This window comes from Cricetulus griseus, chromosome 2 (genome assembly GCF_003668045.3).
Source record: "Cricetulus griseus strain 17A/GY chromosome 2, alternate assembly CriGri-PICRH-1.0, whole genome shotgun sequence".
Lineage (NCBI taxonomy): Eukaryota > Metazoa > Chordata > Mammalia > Rodentia > Cricetidae > Cricetulus > Cricetulus griseus.
The window spans coordinates 281,697,495-281,713,778 of NC_048595.1; the positions used below are offsets into that span (position 1 = coordinate 281,697,495).

The 16,284-nt window shown below is 44.5% G+C and overlaps 1 protein-coding gene across 1 annotated transcript in view; it reads left to right on the forward strand.

The window, feature by feature from the left end:
• The window catches only part of Mthfd1l (methylenetetrahydrofolate dehydrogenase (NADP+ dependent) 1 like), a 177,030-nt gene continuing 160,746 nt past the window's right edge, over positions 1-16,284 (forward strand). The window contains exons 1-6 of the mRNA XM_027400996.2: positions 1-378; positions 7,090-7,174; positions 8,473-8,523; positions 8,610-8,663; positions 13,093-13,217; positions 14,798-14,898. Of these exons, the coding sequence (XP_027256797.1) occupies positions 161-378; positions 7,090-7,174; positions 8,473-8,523; positions 8,610-8,663; positions 13,093-13,217; positions 14,798-14,898 (634 nt within the window). The 5' untranslated portion in view covers positions 1-160. The remainder of the gene's footprint in view (positions 379-7,089; positions 7,175-8,472; positions 8,524-8,609; positions 8,664-13,092; positions 13,218-14,797; positions 14,899-16,284) is intronic.

Genomic DNA, 16,284 nt, shown 5'->3' on the forward strand with positions numbered 1-16,284 from the left:
CCCTAGAGGCCTCTGTTCCTCCCACGAGGAAGAGCCTAGTCTTTCCTGCTGCTGGCCCGTTACTGTGTAGCTTGGCTCTCTCTGGCGCCAGCCCGGGGAGGAACTTGCTCCCGCATCTCAGCGCCTCCGGAGGACCAGTCGCCCCGTGCTTCGCAGCAGCATGAGCGCCCGCCTGCCTCTCCTGCTGCGCCAGCTCAGCCATCAGCAGCTGACCCCAGGCCCGGCATGTCGCCTCCGTAAGCTGTGTAGCTCCAGCAGCAGCAGTAGCCGGGGTGATGACCCCGAGGAGGTGCACGGGCGGCGGCTGCAAGATGGCCAGGCCTTAAGCATCCCTGGCCCCGGCAGTCTGGAAGTCTCCGGGACGGATTCCATCGTCAGGTGAGTGTCCGTATTACCTGCGCGCAGGTCCCCAACTAGGGACCCAAGGATGGGACAGCAGAGCTCTTCGTAGCTGGGAGACCCGAGGGACCGTTTCCGTAGGGCGGGAGAATGCTTGGTGCCAACTTGCTGGGGGGGGGGGGGGGGGCTGGCTCTATGCAGAGAGGGCATGAGGGTAAAAGGGAAACCCAGAGTATGGGACCTTGTGGATGAGGGCATCCCCCGGCCGGCGCGCGCCTCACGGACTGCACGCCCCGCTCCACGTGCGTCGCCCGCCTCCGGCTCTGATGCAACCGCGCCGGGCGTGGCGCAGACAGGAAAGGGGCGGCGCGGCCCAGAGCGGGAGCAAGGAGGATGGCCCCGCCATCCCGCCACTTGCTATCCCTGCCCCAAGAGGCTCCCGCGAAACCGCTGCGGAAGTCCTGGAGATTGTGGCGCATAGCCCTGAGCATCGTCGCTCAGAGAGCACGCAGGCTCCTACACGCTGTGTCTGGAAAGTTCATTCCCTGTCCAGCGGTGATCTGTGCAGGCGCCGAGGCTGCGTTCCGTCCCCACATCCCGGCCCGCTCCTCAGCCTTTTGCCCCTGTAGGGAATACCGGGAAGCAGGCCCTATCCAGAGAAGTGGATTTGCTGAGCCACTTAGGTACAGAGGGACCCGCCAAGCCTCTGAGTACCTACCCACCTGCTAGTGGCCGGAAAACCCTTACTGATCTGGCCCCCAATTGGGGCTGTGGAAACAGTTAAATGAGCAAAAATATCCGGCCCTGTTGCACATGCAACAAATAGTTACTTTTTTTTTTTTTTACAATAAACTAATCTAGATCTGCAAACTTTGTGTAATGGGCATGATAGTAAATAATTAAGGTTTAGTGGACTAAAAAGCAAAATTTAAAATATTACATAGGTACTTTTGTAACAAGGAGGAAAGAATTCCCGCGATTTTTTGATAAAATTCAACATTTTATGGACACTGAAATTTGAATTTCCAGTAGTTTTCAATGCAATGAAATATCCTTGTTTTTATGTTCCTACCTGTTGTTCGAAAATGTAAATCCGGGCTAGGGAGAACACTCAATTAGCAAAGCAGTGGCTTGGACACACGCTTGAGGACCTAAGCATCATCTCCTGCACTCATATAAGTCTGGTGGCATAACTCTTGTCACCTCAGTCCTGGGGAGGCAGAGACAGGCAGATCCCTGGGGCTCACCGGCTGTCCCCTCCTCCCCCCAGCAGAGCCATCCTAGACCTGCCTTGAAGGAAATGGTGGAGATTTGACTGAGCATCCTCTCACCTCTCCTTTCAGGCTCCCAATAGGAGGAGTTTTGCTCTGAGACACATGCCTTGCTGGAGGCCACCAGATCTCATCCTGGAACATCTCCAAGACCATGAGCCAAAAAAATACCTTCTCTCTTTATAATTACTTCAGATATCTTATTAGAGTAATGAGGCAGTGACTAATATACCTATGGACAACAATGGCATCTTTTAAGGATTGCTGCCTCACCAGTATTCTTATGACACATAGGATGATCATATGAAAAACAACAACAAAACAAAAAAATAACACTGACAAAAAAGTAAAAATAAAAAGTCATTCAGGAAAGTCAGATCCTCAATTTGAAGTTTGAGAATTCTTCAATGTATTGTTTTCCTTTTGCTGCATATGGATGAGTGGACTAATGATGAAACAATTCTGTGTCTAGGTAGTTTAAAACAAAAACTTTTCATGGGGTTAGAGAGATGGCTCATTGGTCAAGAGCACATCCTGCTATTGCAGAGCATCTGAGTTTGGTTCCCAGTACTCACATTGACTGGGTGACTCACAACCACCCATAACTCCAGCACGGGGGATGTGAGACCCTCTTCAGGCCTCCATCCATACATATACACTTCATTAATAATAAAATCTAAAAACAATTCCATTGATACTATAAATACATTTTTGGAAAGGAAAGAATATGCTATCGTTTAATCAACAGCAGGGTTTTTTTATTTTTTTCTTAGTGGTTCATAAATTGATGATGTGTGTCTTTCCTTGTCTATTTTAGATTTGATGGAATAATGTATATAAGGTAATCTTATTAATTTCATATTTGGCTCATGCATAAAATAGAAAAAGAACCAGGATAAATACCTGTCCTTTTTTTTTTTTTTTTTTCTGTTTTTGTTTTGTTTGTTTTTTGTCTTTGTCTATAGCAAAATACCACAGGCTGAGTAGTTATAGAGATTTATCTCCACTGTTTTGGAGGCTGGGAAGTCCACTGTCAAGGAGCTGGCATTCAGCAAGGTCCTTGCTACATCATAGCACAGCTGAAGGCAGAAGGGCAAGTGAGATGGAGGTGTAAACTCATCCCTTCCATCATCCCACGACAAAAGCATGAGTCCCATTCCACCTCCTCAAGGTCCCATCTCAGCACTGGTGCACCGGGATTAAGCCTCTAGCACATGAGCTTTGGGGACCCATTCAAACCATAGCAATACCCAAAGGAAACATCCAGAGCAAAGGCTCCAGAATGATCCCCAGGGTGGTTCCTCATTGCTCCTGATTTCTGGTCTTGTCACCTCCCAGCCAGATTGTGTGTGGTCCTCTCACCACACAGTCCTCACCTCCTTTTGGCCAGAAGTTAGTCATGTGATCCCAGTCAGATGCAAGAGAGCAACTTGGGAGACCCGGGTGGCCATGTGCAGTTGAAACTCAAATCCTGTTTCTGAAAAGAGGAGTGGAGAAGCACCGTCTGTAGGAAGGAGCTGGGGTCAGCTTTATCACGGATGCTATTATGTGGGATGTGTCTGCTAATGGCCAAAGCAAAGATTTATAACACGGCTCTCCATGGCTTTTACCCTGGACAGTTTCTCTAAACACTGTTGGCTGTCTTTGCAGGAGACCAGTTCCACATTCCTAGAAGGATCCTTCTTTTAACGTTAGAAGACTTGAAAAGTTAAGTGTGGACTTTTGTTAATGAGTAGTCTCAGCATTCAGGGATAGTGTACATTGGTAGTTTTCAGTAACATGGCCGTTGCTTCCTCCCACATTCAGGCGTGGCCACAGCTAGCCACCGGGAGAATGAGGAATGTGGTTTTTAGGACAAGGCAGCTTTGTGCTCAGCTCATAGGCTTTATGCAATTAGCCAGGCGGAGATGACTGAGCTGGAGGTAGGGGCAGAAATAGTAACAGCATCACTAACAGGGGTAGTATTAGAAGGATGCTAGCTTAAACGTTTACCCACCTATCTTTAGTAACAGGATGTTTCAAGTTTTAGCTACACTGTTCCCAGTCAGAACTGAGGTTTTTCTTCCCCAAGGACATAGACACATCTTTGGAAACATTTATGCTACTTTTTAGATGTATTTGGCTTGGGAATGCTCTTCCATTGTTTTACACTGCAGGAGTCACTGAAAGGAATAGAAACATGATACATTTGGTGGTGGTGGTGTGTGTGTGTGTGTGTGTGTGTGTGTGTGTGTGTGTGTGTGTGTGTAGCCCGGCCAATTTGTTTGCTTGTTTTAGTTTTTCAAGACAGGGTTTCTTTGTGTAGCTCTGGTGGTGGTGGTGTGTGTGTGTGTGTGTGTGTGTGTGTGTGTGTGTGTGTGTGTAGCCCGGCCAATTTGTTTGCTTGTTTTAGTTTTTCAAGACAGGGTTTCTTTGTGTAGCTCTGGTTGTCCTGGAACTTACTCTGCAGACTAGGCTGGCCTCAAACTCACAGAGATCCACCTGTCTCTGCCCCCCTGAGTGTTAGGATTAAAGGTGAGCCACCACAGCCAGGCCAATTTTTTTCTTATTTGTATTATTTCATTGTGAACCCCCTTTGTGTAGTTGTATCTTCTATTTGCCTATACTTCAACTATTATGTCTGCTAACTGACTTTTTAAAAAAAAATTATTTTATGTGTATGGGCATTTTACCTGCATGTATGTCTGTGCACCAGTTACATGCCTGGTGCCCTTGGAGGCCAAAAGAAGGCATCAAAACTTCTGGACTGGAGTTACAGGTAATAGTTATCCCCCAAATGAGTGCTGGGACTTGAATGGTAGTCCTCTGGAAGAGCAACTAGTGCTCTTAACTGCTTAGTCCTGCACAGCTGACCTAATCCTAGTGGTGGTTTACCTATTGAAATGCCCCTTTTGTTTTAGTGAGGGTTGGCAAGACTGGAGGGGTTTCTGTTGTGAATTCTCATGTTAAAAAGTTTATTGCCGTGACCAATACCTGACAAATACCAATACCAAAATGGGAGGGAAGGAGGGAAGGAGGGAAGGAGGGGAGGTGGGAGGGGAGGGAGGAGGAGGGAGGGAGGGAGGGAGGATGGGAGGATGTGTTTGTGTTTGTAGTTCAAGTGGATACTGTCGCCAGTAAAAGCGAGAAGGCACTTGGTTACATTGTATCCCAAGTCAAGATCAGTAAGAGTCAGCAGTTACATTGTATCCTAAGTCAAGAGTGATAAAAGTAAGCAGTTACATTGTATCCCAAGTCAAGAGCGATAAAAGTAAGCTGTTACATTGTATCCCAAGTCATGAGCGGTAAGAGTAAACTGGAAGTAGGGCCTGGCTATAAAACCTCCAGGCCCTGTCCCAGGAACCCACTTCTTCCTGTAAGACTCTAGCCCTTTAAAGATGGCAACAGCAGCTGGAGGCCAAGTGTTCAGACACATGGCTGTATGGGGGACATTTCCCATTCAACAGGGAGCTTTATAGTAGCAGGGAAAAACTGTGTCCAACAATAAGAAAAAGTTGAAGAGCTACTGAAATGTACCTGTTTCATGGGTGAGGAAGCCAACATCCATAGAAGACTTCTCTATGGGAGGCCTGGCTCTTTCCCAAAGGCCTGTTCCAGAACCCCTGGCACTAATTTAGAAAACACAATCCTGGGCCCCAGGCCAGCATACTGAATAAGACTTTCTGAACTGGAACCTTGATTTTTATCATGTTCCCCAGAGGATTCTTAGGCCCAGAAGTGCTTGGTGCTCACAATGAAGTACCTCCCCTGACTAAACAAAAATATGGACCCCGCTTGGCCTGTAGTAGCTTAACCAATCTGCCAGGCCAGGCAACAGTGCAGCATAGAAACCTGGAGAAGTGCATTTTTCCAAATCTGTCATGTATTAACAAAATAATGAAGTTACTTCCCTGGGGATTGAACTACTTCATCCTAAGTGTATAAAGCTAAAGTCAGACCAATAATCGCTAGCAGTACACACTTGCCTGCTCTGGGAGAGCAGGAAGGTTAACTCCAGTGCTAGTTTTGAACTCTTTGTGGTCTCCTGAGCACCCTGCTCTCTGTGTCCACCTGGATGGAAGCTCAGCACCTTCCACTTAGCATTCCGGAAAAGTGGCAGATGTTTGGGTTTTGGTAACTTACTACTGGTGGCACCTGGCTGAAACTAATTCACTTTTTGAAACTTGTTAGGTGTGTGTAATAAATGCTGAGAACAGTATTTATAGGGGCCTGAAGTTGCCAATGCCTTACAGTGTTTGTCTAGCTTGTGTGAGGCCCCAGGTTACCCAGCCGTTATTGGGGGTGACTAAATCTTTTAGCACTGAAACTGGACACTGCTTTGAGTAGCCCTTCAGTCTGTTTTGAGAGAGAAAAAACAGAGCAGATGGCTGGAGATGTGCCAGTGAAGACACGGCATAGAAGTGATGACGGCTTCCAAAATGACGTATCTAGAAAGTCCTAGAAAGGAAGTCTGACTGCCATATTTATATGTCTGCACATCTGAGAGGCACCTTTCCTCTCCAGGCTATGAAGGAGAATGTGGCCCTCACTGGGCTCTGAGCAAGACTACTTGCAGAAGACCAAGCTGCCCCAGCAGTGTAACATTGTCTTCAGAAGGGGCCCCACAGATACAGCGTCCTCTGCCTCCCACATCTGCAACTTCCCTTTCTTTCCCTCCTCTTCTGTCTTTGAATCCTTCCTTTAAGCTCTAGGACCTGGACTTCAGCTGGAGAAATGGTTTCTTTGTCCTACCCCTCTGTCCATTCATCTGTCACCATTTCCACAGACCTCTCCCCATGTTTCCTTTTCCCAAACTAATTTCTGCTGGGGGAAGAGAAGGGAATGTGGTGAAAGAATGGGACTGTGTAGAATAGAAAGCCAGACTTTAAATTTTGTATTACATTTATTTATTTGCGTGCATATGTAGTCACGAGGGCAACTTGGGGGAACCTAGTCAGTTCCTCCTTTTGCATTTGGTCCAGGGGATAGATTCTGGTTGTCAGGCTTGGCAGCAAGGACTTTTACCCACTGAGTCCCCTCATCAGCTCCAAACTGTTTATTGTATTAAACATGGAAAAGACGAGAGAAAAATTTAGCCTCCTGGAAATGAATGCTCACACTTAGCTTGCTTCCCTCTACATATTTTAAAAATCCTATTGTTACATTTCATCCAGAATTGGCTTTAATGTTTTGTTTTGTTTTGTTTTTAACTTTTTGGTGTTCTAAGACAGGGTTTCACCATGTAGACCAGACTGGCCTTGAATTCACAATCATCTCACCTCCACCTCCCTAGAGCTGGTACTACAGGCGTGTGCCTGTACATACTGCCTGCATCAGTAATCCTTGATGCCTCTGTGCCCTGCCTTCCCCCATGCTGTCTGCTCAGCCCTCTGTTATCTGATTCACTTATAGTAACAAGCTTTGTCAGAACAGGAACAATGCCTGTCCTTTCTAATCGTTAACAAAGAAATGACTATGTTGTTTTTCTTTCTCAATATAGAGAAGTCATTCACAATTCCAAAGAAGTGCTGAGTTTGTTGCAAGAAAAAAACCCAGCCTTTAAGCCCATTCTTGCTGTTATCCAGGTAAGCACTGAAAATGGTGTCCTACTATTTTACGATGTAATTTAGTAAATACTTATAAAAAGACCAGACATGGCCCTGCTGGAGTCACTCATCATTCTGAGACATAGGTGACTCATTGAGGTCAGTAGGTAGACACCCACATAAATCACAGGACACAGTAGATGCTAACCCACATGTGCTTAGGAATAGTTATCAAATATGGCTTACAAGTCAATCTATCTTGATTCTGGGGAAGACAAATGGCCGGTGCACATTAATGTTTTACAGCCCAAGTGTCAAAAGTCATGAGTGTGTCAGAGGACTTTGCATTCTGTGTTTATTCCTTGGCTGTGGCCCCTTAGTCCTGAGCTGCAGTTGGCACTGTGTTATTGGCATCCCTGTGTGATGGCAGGTGCAGGGAAATAACAGGATGGGCCAGGCCTGGAAGCAATTCAGCACAGTAGTTGGCCTGTTAAGGTGGTGCTTGGCAGGCTGTTCCAGTATTAGAATAGCAGCCTGGGTGGCCAATGGTACCTTGGTTTGTGAAACTACAGAACTGTGCTCATGTGACCTACATTTTTTAGGAAGTTTTCACATCCCCTCACAGCAGGGGAATTGGTTTAAGACCTTGGACTTCCTGGGAATTTGTTTACATGTTGCCATTCAACCTAAGTGCACATACACAGACATCCAAATTCCTGTCTTTGGTGTTTCATAGAGAGTGATGCTGGCCATGATGATGTTATGCTTATATGCCCCTCATCTCAGCTACTTTTCTATTGCTGTGACCAAACACCATAACCATAGCAGCTTATGAAAGAAAGCATCCATTTGGGGTTATGGTTTCAGAGGGTTAGAGTCTACAACAGAGCAACGGTATGGTAAGAACAACTGGGAGAGCACATCTTGATCCTAGGAGGCAGAGTGACACACTGGAAATGATGCAAGCCCAACAGTGACAAACTTCCTTCAACAAGGCCACACCTCCTAATCCTTCCCAAACAGTTCCACCAACTGGGGACCAAGTATTAAACATATGGGGGATGTTCTCACTCAAACCACCTTATCCTATAATATGTAATTTATCATTTTTAAATGATATGATTTGTAAGTCCAAGAAATTAATATGTACATAAATCCCAGCTGTCAGTCTAATTTTCATAGGCAGTAAGAGTCTTCTTTATTTTTCTCACCGTCTTTGTAATCAGGTCACTTGTGTTCATTGTATTCACAAACGTAATCTCTGTGTTGTGTTTGGTGCACATTGTCAAGGTGTTTTGACATACTGTGACATTCTCCCTTTGCTCCTTTGCCCTTAGGCAGGTGGTGATAACTTGATGCAGGAAATAAACCAGAATTTGGCCAAGAAGGTGAGAACTGGTGATTTTAGCATTCCATTAGAATTCCTAATGGCATATTCTCTTGTGGTGACAGAGAATCTTGTGTTCCTTTTCAGGCTGGTCTGGACATCACTCACATCTGCCTGCCTCCAGACAGTGGAGAGGATGAGGTAATGTCAGCCTAGCTCATTTCCTTTTCTCATTGGGCCTATCAGCATCTTCCAGGGTAGTGGGCACATCTTCAGGCGTGGCTGAGTTTTCAGGGGGAAGAGATCTCATCACCTCTCTCCCTCGCTGTTGGTTTCTACTGAAGACAAGCCAGGACATTATGTGATTGTAGCTGTATATTCTCTGTAGAAACAGCATTGTCTCATGAGAAAATAATTGGGCTGGGCATGTCTGGAGACTTGGCTCTGGTTTTATTCTGTCCTAGCAGCATCTTTGATCTTGGGCCATTCCTTTGGCATCTCATGGTCACCATAGCCATATTGATGCAATGTAGGAACATGACAGGGTGATTTTCAAGGGCCTCTCTAGGCTTACCATTCTGAGATTTCTTTCACTGGCATTTTGGGGACAGCTGAAAGAACCTCCATCCTGGACCAAATGCTGTAATTGTGTCTGTCATCATCACTCCCCAGTGTCACATTAAGTGTGGGAGAAACAGTCCTCATAAACATGTGACACACCTGGACCTTGTGCCATGGTCCTGGTCTAGGACATGAGCCCTTGTGGCTAACTTTCCTCTGGCTGGCTGTGGCAAGGAGGAGTAGGTTAGGATTCCTGGGATAGAAAACCTCAAATCACAGAATCTGGAATAATGAAGTTTTGAGTGTTTGTTTGTTTTGGGGGGTGCCAGGGGAAGGCATGATGTTTGGAAATCAGTCGTCACTGGCAAGGAAAAGCATCCCAAAGTCATGAGAAGTATAGTGCTTTCTTCCCACTGCTCTAGTGTCTCTGTGGGGAGATGGTGGGGTCAATTCTCCCTGTCATAGTTACATTCTCACCAGGTCAAAAGCAACTTCACTCAATAATGGGAGTTGTTCAAAACAATTACTGTGCAGGGTGGTAGTGGCACACTCCTTTAATCCCAGCACTTGGGAGGCAGAGATAGGCAGATCTCTGTGAGTTCAAGGCCAGCCTGTACTACAGAGCAAGTTCCAGGGCAGGCTCCAAAGCCACAGAGAAACACTGTCTAAAAAAACCAAAACCCAAACAAACAAAATGGTTATTGCTATAGAGATGATTAGGATGGGAAAAGACACCCAGCAGATACCTAAAACTGCAAGTAGTGTAGACCCTATATATAGCACTGTGTAGCTTCTCTATGGCTTATCTCAGTCACCAACATTGGTGTTCTCACGCTTCAGCACAGTTAGTCAATAAAAGAAAAGTTACTTAAGCACTAACACTGTGAAGCTATCATGGCTGATCCGGGAACCCGGGTAACTCCTGACTAACTAAGGAGCAGTCCCGTATGCAAGTATAAATGTGTTATACAAAGGGCTGTTACATGTCTGCTTAGCTCTACATCTCATTGTGCTACTCAGCAAGGTGCACAATTTCAAACTAATGAATTGTTTATTTCTGGAACTTTCCCTTGAGTGTTTTTTCTATCGCAGTTGATGAAGAGTAACTGAAACCTTGGAGTGACCTGCAGTCCTCTTCAGGGTTAGGCAGAGTTTTCTTCTATAGGGAGGAATAAGCCCATATGTGAGGGATGGAATGAGGGAGTGGCTTGGTGGCAGTAGATCACAGAATGTTGCTACCCAAAGCCAGCCTGTTCTCAGGGGGTCACTGTCTGCCTGTTCAGCCCGAGAGTGCCCCGAAGTTCAGGCAACTGGAGGGAGGAAGCTTGATCAAAGGTTGCTTTCAAATGCCTTTTGTTTTGCTTGGTCAGCGGGCCAGTCACTGATGAAATGGGGGTGTGCTTTTGTAGTCTCTTCCTGTGTCTTTAGTAACTGCCATGAAGTGAGTCTTACTAGGCCCTGTGGGGAAAGGTAAGAGGGTGAAAGTCCCCACTGTCCTCTTTCCTGGCATCTCAGGTAAAGCTCATTGTCCTGACTTATAAGGGAAAGGATAAAAGCAAGCTTCTGCTTACAGTCTTCCCTCTAAGGGTGTTTTCTGCAAACCACAATTTTGCTCCCTTGTGTCTGCTACAACCACATTGTCTGGCCAGACAGCGCAGGAAGTGGGGAAGGGGACATCAGGAGGCCTTTAGATCATTTCTAAGAAAGGGGGGAAGTTAGGTGTCAGACAAGCAGTTAATACTGTATCTGCTAATTACAGTAAGTACCATATATGAAGGCACCAGCAGTAACAGGATGCAAAGAAGTGGGTCAGCTGTTTCCAGGACACTCACTATGTACAGTCACATTTTCATTTCTTTAGACAACTTCAACTGTACAGCCTAGGCTAGCCATGAAAACACTATGAAGCCCAATGTGGCCTCAAACTTATAATCCACCTGTTCCAGCCTCCCAAGTATCAAAATTATAGATGCACACTCAGCACACTTGGTTTGACTATTTTTTGGTAAAGATTCATTTACCTCCACTCCTTTTTTTTTTTTTTTCTGAAATTTTTGATAAGTGAGTATGGCATTATATTGAGTGTTTCGATTTATTAAGCCTTTTTCTATTTCCAGTTTTGTTCTGTTTTTATTAGTACTAAAGCTAATTGCTTACTTTATCCTGAGTCCTTTTAGATGTAGCCTCTGACCACCCTCAATCTGTAGCTCTTCAACCTGTTTGTCCCACTTTGCTTTTCTTTACATTGTTCACCATTTTCAGAACTTATATTTTATTGTGGTCAGGGTGAGGCTTGCTTCCCTATTAGCATATTCGGTTTGCCAGGGCAGTTTTGCTTACAGCTAGCTGTTAGGTCCCTGACTTAGAACCTGTACAAAGTAGATGCTTGGAGCATGTTTGGGTTTTTTTGTTTGTTTGTTTAACCTAAGTATGTGATGATGGGGTATGTACACATGAATGCTGTGTTCAAGAAGTTAAGAGACTGGATTTCCTGGAGCTTCTGAGCCACCAACGTAGGTGCTTAGTGGAGAACTCTGGATCCTCTAGACGAGCAGCAAATGTTCTTGACTGCTGAGCCATTTCTCCAGCTCCCAGCTTCACAAAATTTGTTATGTTTTGCTTTTTGTTTTTTTGTTTTGTTTTATTTAGTAGCAGAACAACAACACAAAAAAGTCATCCATGAAGGCATTTTAAAAACCTGTTGGTGAAAACAGCCAGCCTGTGGGTTGTAGCCAGGAACATTCTCAGCTATAAGCCCCAGGTGCTATCTGATGCCGCTGTTGAGGCCTCTTTCTGTGTTGGTCTCTGGGCTTGGTGGAAGCTACTGGTGTTTTGCTAAGTTTCTGAATTTCACTTGGTAGTCGCAAGGATGTTAGATTAAATATGCAAATGAGCAGTAAAAGGCTATGAAAAGGATTAAAGATAGCCCAAGATGATTTATCCCTGGATCTATAACATTTCAATGCACCACAATCATGGAGCTCTAACCAGCCTTGCAGAATTTTTAACATTCTATTTTATTTTACTTTTTCCTGGAAACTTCAGTTCACAGCTGAATGAGTGAGACAGGCTTTCTTTTTGTACCAAATAGCATTTCCCTTCTCTACCAGATAGTAGTGATAACACAGGTATTTTTGCCAATCTGTGAAATAAAAAAATGGTTAAATGACACTTCTTGTGAGTGGTATCCACATAATGGGTAGGAATCTTTCTGCTTCTGAGTCAGTGGTTTTGTTAGTGAAATGAATCAGTCCCAGTGCTTGACCTTCTAAGGCTTCTGGCATGCCACTTGGGTCCAGTGAGCCTGGGGGACCAGTTGGACTCATTACTGCCTCTGTTGAGCATGTGGTATCTTAGACCCATAGGCGCCATTGGACCTGGGTAGGGACTTGGATGCATGCGGGCTAACCTCCCCCAAAACTGGTATGTGTTTGACTTAAAAACAATTATTGACAGGGAACCATCTTTTGTCTGTCTAAACTGGAGTAACAGTGAAGCTTGGGGGTTTTGTTGCTTTCCAGCACAAGGCAGGACCATAGGAACTATGAAGCTATTAAAAGTTGTACTCATCCGGGTTTCTTTGGGGCTTCTCTAAGGCATAAAGGGGAAAGTGACTCTTCTTCACTGTGCTTCACACCAGAGTCTTCAATAAGGATTAAAAAGAAACAGATGCGTTTTTTGAGGATTCTGTTTGCACAGGTGTTTGTGTGCACATGTGGATACACGTGCAAACATGCTGCAGCCAGAGGACAACCTTGGGAGCCACCCACCTCTTTTCATTTTTTGAGGCAGGGTATCTCATTGGCTTGGGGCTCACCTACTAGGCTAGGCTATCTGGTCAGGGAGTCCAGGAAATCTACATGTTTCCACTTCCCCAGCACTGGGATTGCAGGTCCATGCTAGCAAGGTCAACACTTATTTTTAAAAATGTACATTCTACAGATCCAGCTGACCAGTGGTCACACATGTTACCAACTGTGCCATCTCCCTGAGCCTACGTGGAAATCCTTTTTCTCCCCCATTAACTTTTTACTGGCTCTTATTTCTATAAGAATGTTTTTCTCTTTAGATTGTAGATGAAATCTTGAAGATTAATGAAGACCCCAGAGTGCACGGCCTTGCCCTTCAGATCTCTGAGGATTCATTGAGCAACAAAGTTCTAGAAGCTTTGAAGCCAGAAAAAGATGTGGACGGGTAAGAAAATATGAAAGAAAATAATTGATCTTATTGATAAATAACTGTCTGTGGTGGGTTTTTTCTAAACTTCTAGTTTTTGCAACTCTGTCAGTAATTAGTTTTTTAAAAACAATCATTGTAAATAGCTTAGAAGGTTGAGAAGTTTTAAAATTCTGTGAATGGAAGTCATGTATGTTGGAAAATACACATCTATTTGGAGATAACTTTGCACTATCGTATCCATTCTGCAAGCTGCTGTCTTTTCTTGAGTCTTTGGCCAGCAATTATCCTCCATGGGTAATTTTACCAAATAGTGAAAGAAACCCTGAGACCCTGATTCTCCAGGAGCCCTGAAGCCTCCTTTACTCTTAGACTGACTGATGATACAAGTTTCTTCTTGATTTTTCAAGACAGGGTTTCTCTATGGAGCCCTGGCTGTCCTGGATCTCTCTGGAGACCAGGCTGGCCTTGACCTCAGAGATCTGCCTGCCTCTGCCTCCCGAATGCTGGGATTAAAGACGTGTGCCACCACTGCCTGGTTTATGATGCAAGTTTCTAATTAAATTTGAGGTGGGGGAAGGAATGTGACCACTGGGTGTTTTGTGGGATGCCATGGTATGATGTATCATCCACCAGCCTGCAGTGGACTAACAGTGTGTTTGCTAGGTAATTCATGCTCCAATTTCTTATATGGAAGCATGGGAAATACTTTTAACTGTAGATGAAATAACAGTATTTAGAACTGTAAGGTTGTAAACAAATTTATAGTTAGACTTCTGTCTAGTGTATACTTCAGCAGCTTGATTGAGAGCTTGGTAACTCACTGAACTGCACTGTTTTTTTTTTTTTTTTTTTTTTTTTTTTTTTTTTTTTTTTACTCCATCCTTTCTGTATGGCTGGTGTAGACCCAAACAAGGTTTAGAAAGCTGTTTTGTAAGGGCTGGGAGAGTGTGTGCATAGGTAAGGCACTGGGGTCTCCAGGATAGATACATGTATTGATGGATATATTGGATGTTTGGATGGATGATAAGACCTCCAATTCTATAGTAATCATAAAGGGAGAAGATGCTGCCGTGGACCGGGAAGCCTCTGGGTAGGAGGACATGGCTTCAGATCATTCATACAAGGGGAAAATCAATGAAACCTCCTTCATTCTGTTAACTGCTCTGGGTAGAGCACATCATCTTGGAGAACAGTTTGAATTCCTTGTTTTAGATCTGAGTGGAGAACAGCACACAGAAGCCACTGATAAAACATTTGGGCTTCCTTGTTTTCCCTTCATTCCCCCTGGAGATAAATAATGAAGCCAAGTAGAAGTCAGCCTTTGAGTCTGGAGTGATAGACTCACTCCTGAGTTCTCAAAGTGGACAGCAGACTGCAGTGTGTCAGGGCATTGCAGCCATTGAACGTCACTGGAGGTGTGACATGCAGCCCTGCATGGCCTTATGCAGGGTCCACTGAGTTTTCTGTGCTGCTCTGAGAAGCTGACGTCTTACCAGCTCGTCAGTCATCCATTCGCTGTTATTTGGGACTGATGTTGCCCATCACCACTGGAAGGATGATTTGTGACTCACTTGTCCTTTTCCTTTCTGATCCAGGGTGACTGATGTCAATCTCGGGAAGCTGGCTCGAGGCAACGCCCCTGAGTGTTTTGTTTCACCTCTGGCCAGAGCTGCAGTAGAACTTGTTGAGAAATCAGGTCTGGTGATCCCTCCTTCTGGAGTGATCTATTCTGTGTATTGGGGTTTTCTTTGCTTGTTTTTCAATAAGGATTTGTTACAGGCAGATTCTAAATGAAGCATAGAAGAGAAATGCTAATTTCTTTTTTTGTTGTTGTTTTTGTTTTGTGTGTGTGTGTGTGTGTGTTTGAGACAGGGTTTCTCTGTGGCTTTGGAGGCTGTCCTGGAACTAGCTCTTGTAGACCAGGCTGTTCTCAAACTCACAGAGATCGCCTGCCTCTGCCTCCCGAGTACTGGGACTAAAGGTGTGTGCCACCAACTCCCAGCTTGAGAAATGCTATTTTCTATTTTCTGTTCATTAGATAATTTTTTAAAAATAGTGACTTGCTGAAGTCTGGAAGCGCTAGTTAATGTTGACTTCATTTCTCTCAGTTCTTATTCTGAGATGTAAATAGACTAATTAAAAGCATTTTCCAGTAAGAGTAATCATAGGAGGGATGGCTACAAATGAACGTTAACATTTTAAACATTAGTTTCCCTCAAGAAGCAATCAAAATAACCACAGCAAAAATGTTTCCTAAATCAGCAAATTTGTCTCCCCATAGATATAGGTAAGTCCCACAATTAGACCTGACACGATCAAACAGGTGATTTTGCATAGAGATCCCAGGTGAGATTTATTAACAAGTGGGCCCCTTTCAGTAGCCAACACTACTCCATTTCTCTCCTTCTTTTGACCACCTATGCCTGGGCCAGGAAAATAGAGACAAATGTTTGATCTTTTCTGGTTACTGAATCTAATAATTGCTGTGGGACAGATCATGTATTTAATGGCTTCCTGACTGAGAACATAGAAGTTCACCTTTTCTGGGCCCCAGTTTGAAGAGAAAGGATACAGATGTGCCTCCCCCACCCACAAACATGCAACAGACAAAAATCCCAAAAATACATGGTAAAGGTCTATCAGTACATGAATTTTCAAGATAGACCTTTTAGTCGGCAACCACGAATATAAGTTCTGGGAGATAGGATGGTGCATCTTATGTAGGTCTCTGCGAAACGTTCTTAAAGAGAAATTACAACTGGTCCTATGTTTGTAAGAAACCGTAGAGAGAAAATAAGCCAAGAGACTTAGAACCATTGGGTGTGAGAGGAGACTCTGTTAGTTACAACCTCTCTCCCAGCACTTGGTCAGTGCACAGTGTTGCTTAGACAGACAAGTTCTGTGTGTTTGCTTTTGTCTGCTTTCATTATTATTTCATTTAATGTTTTGTTTTTTATCAACCCCACCTCTCATTCCTCTCCAATTCCTCTCAGACCCACCATCTCAATGACCCTTGCAATTTCATGTTCTTTAAGGAAAGAAACCTACTGAGTGCATTTAGTGTTGCCTAAATGTTTATGGG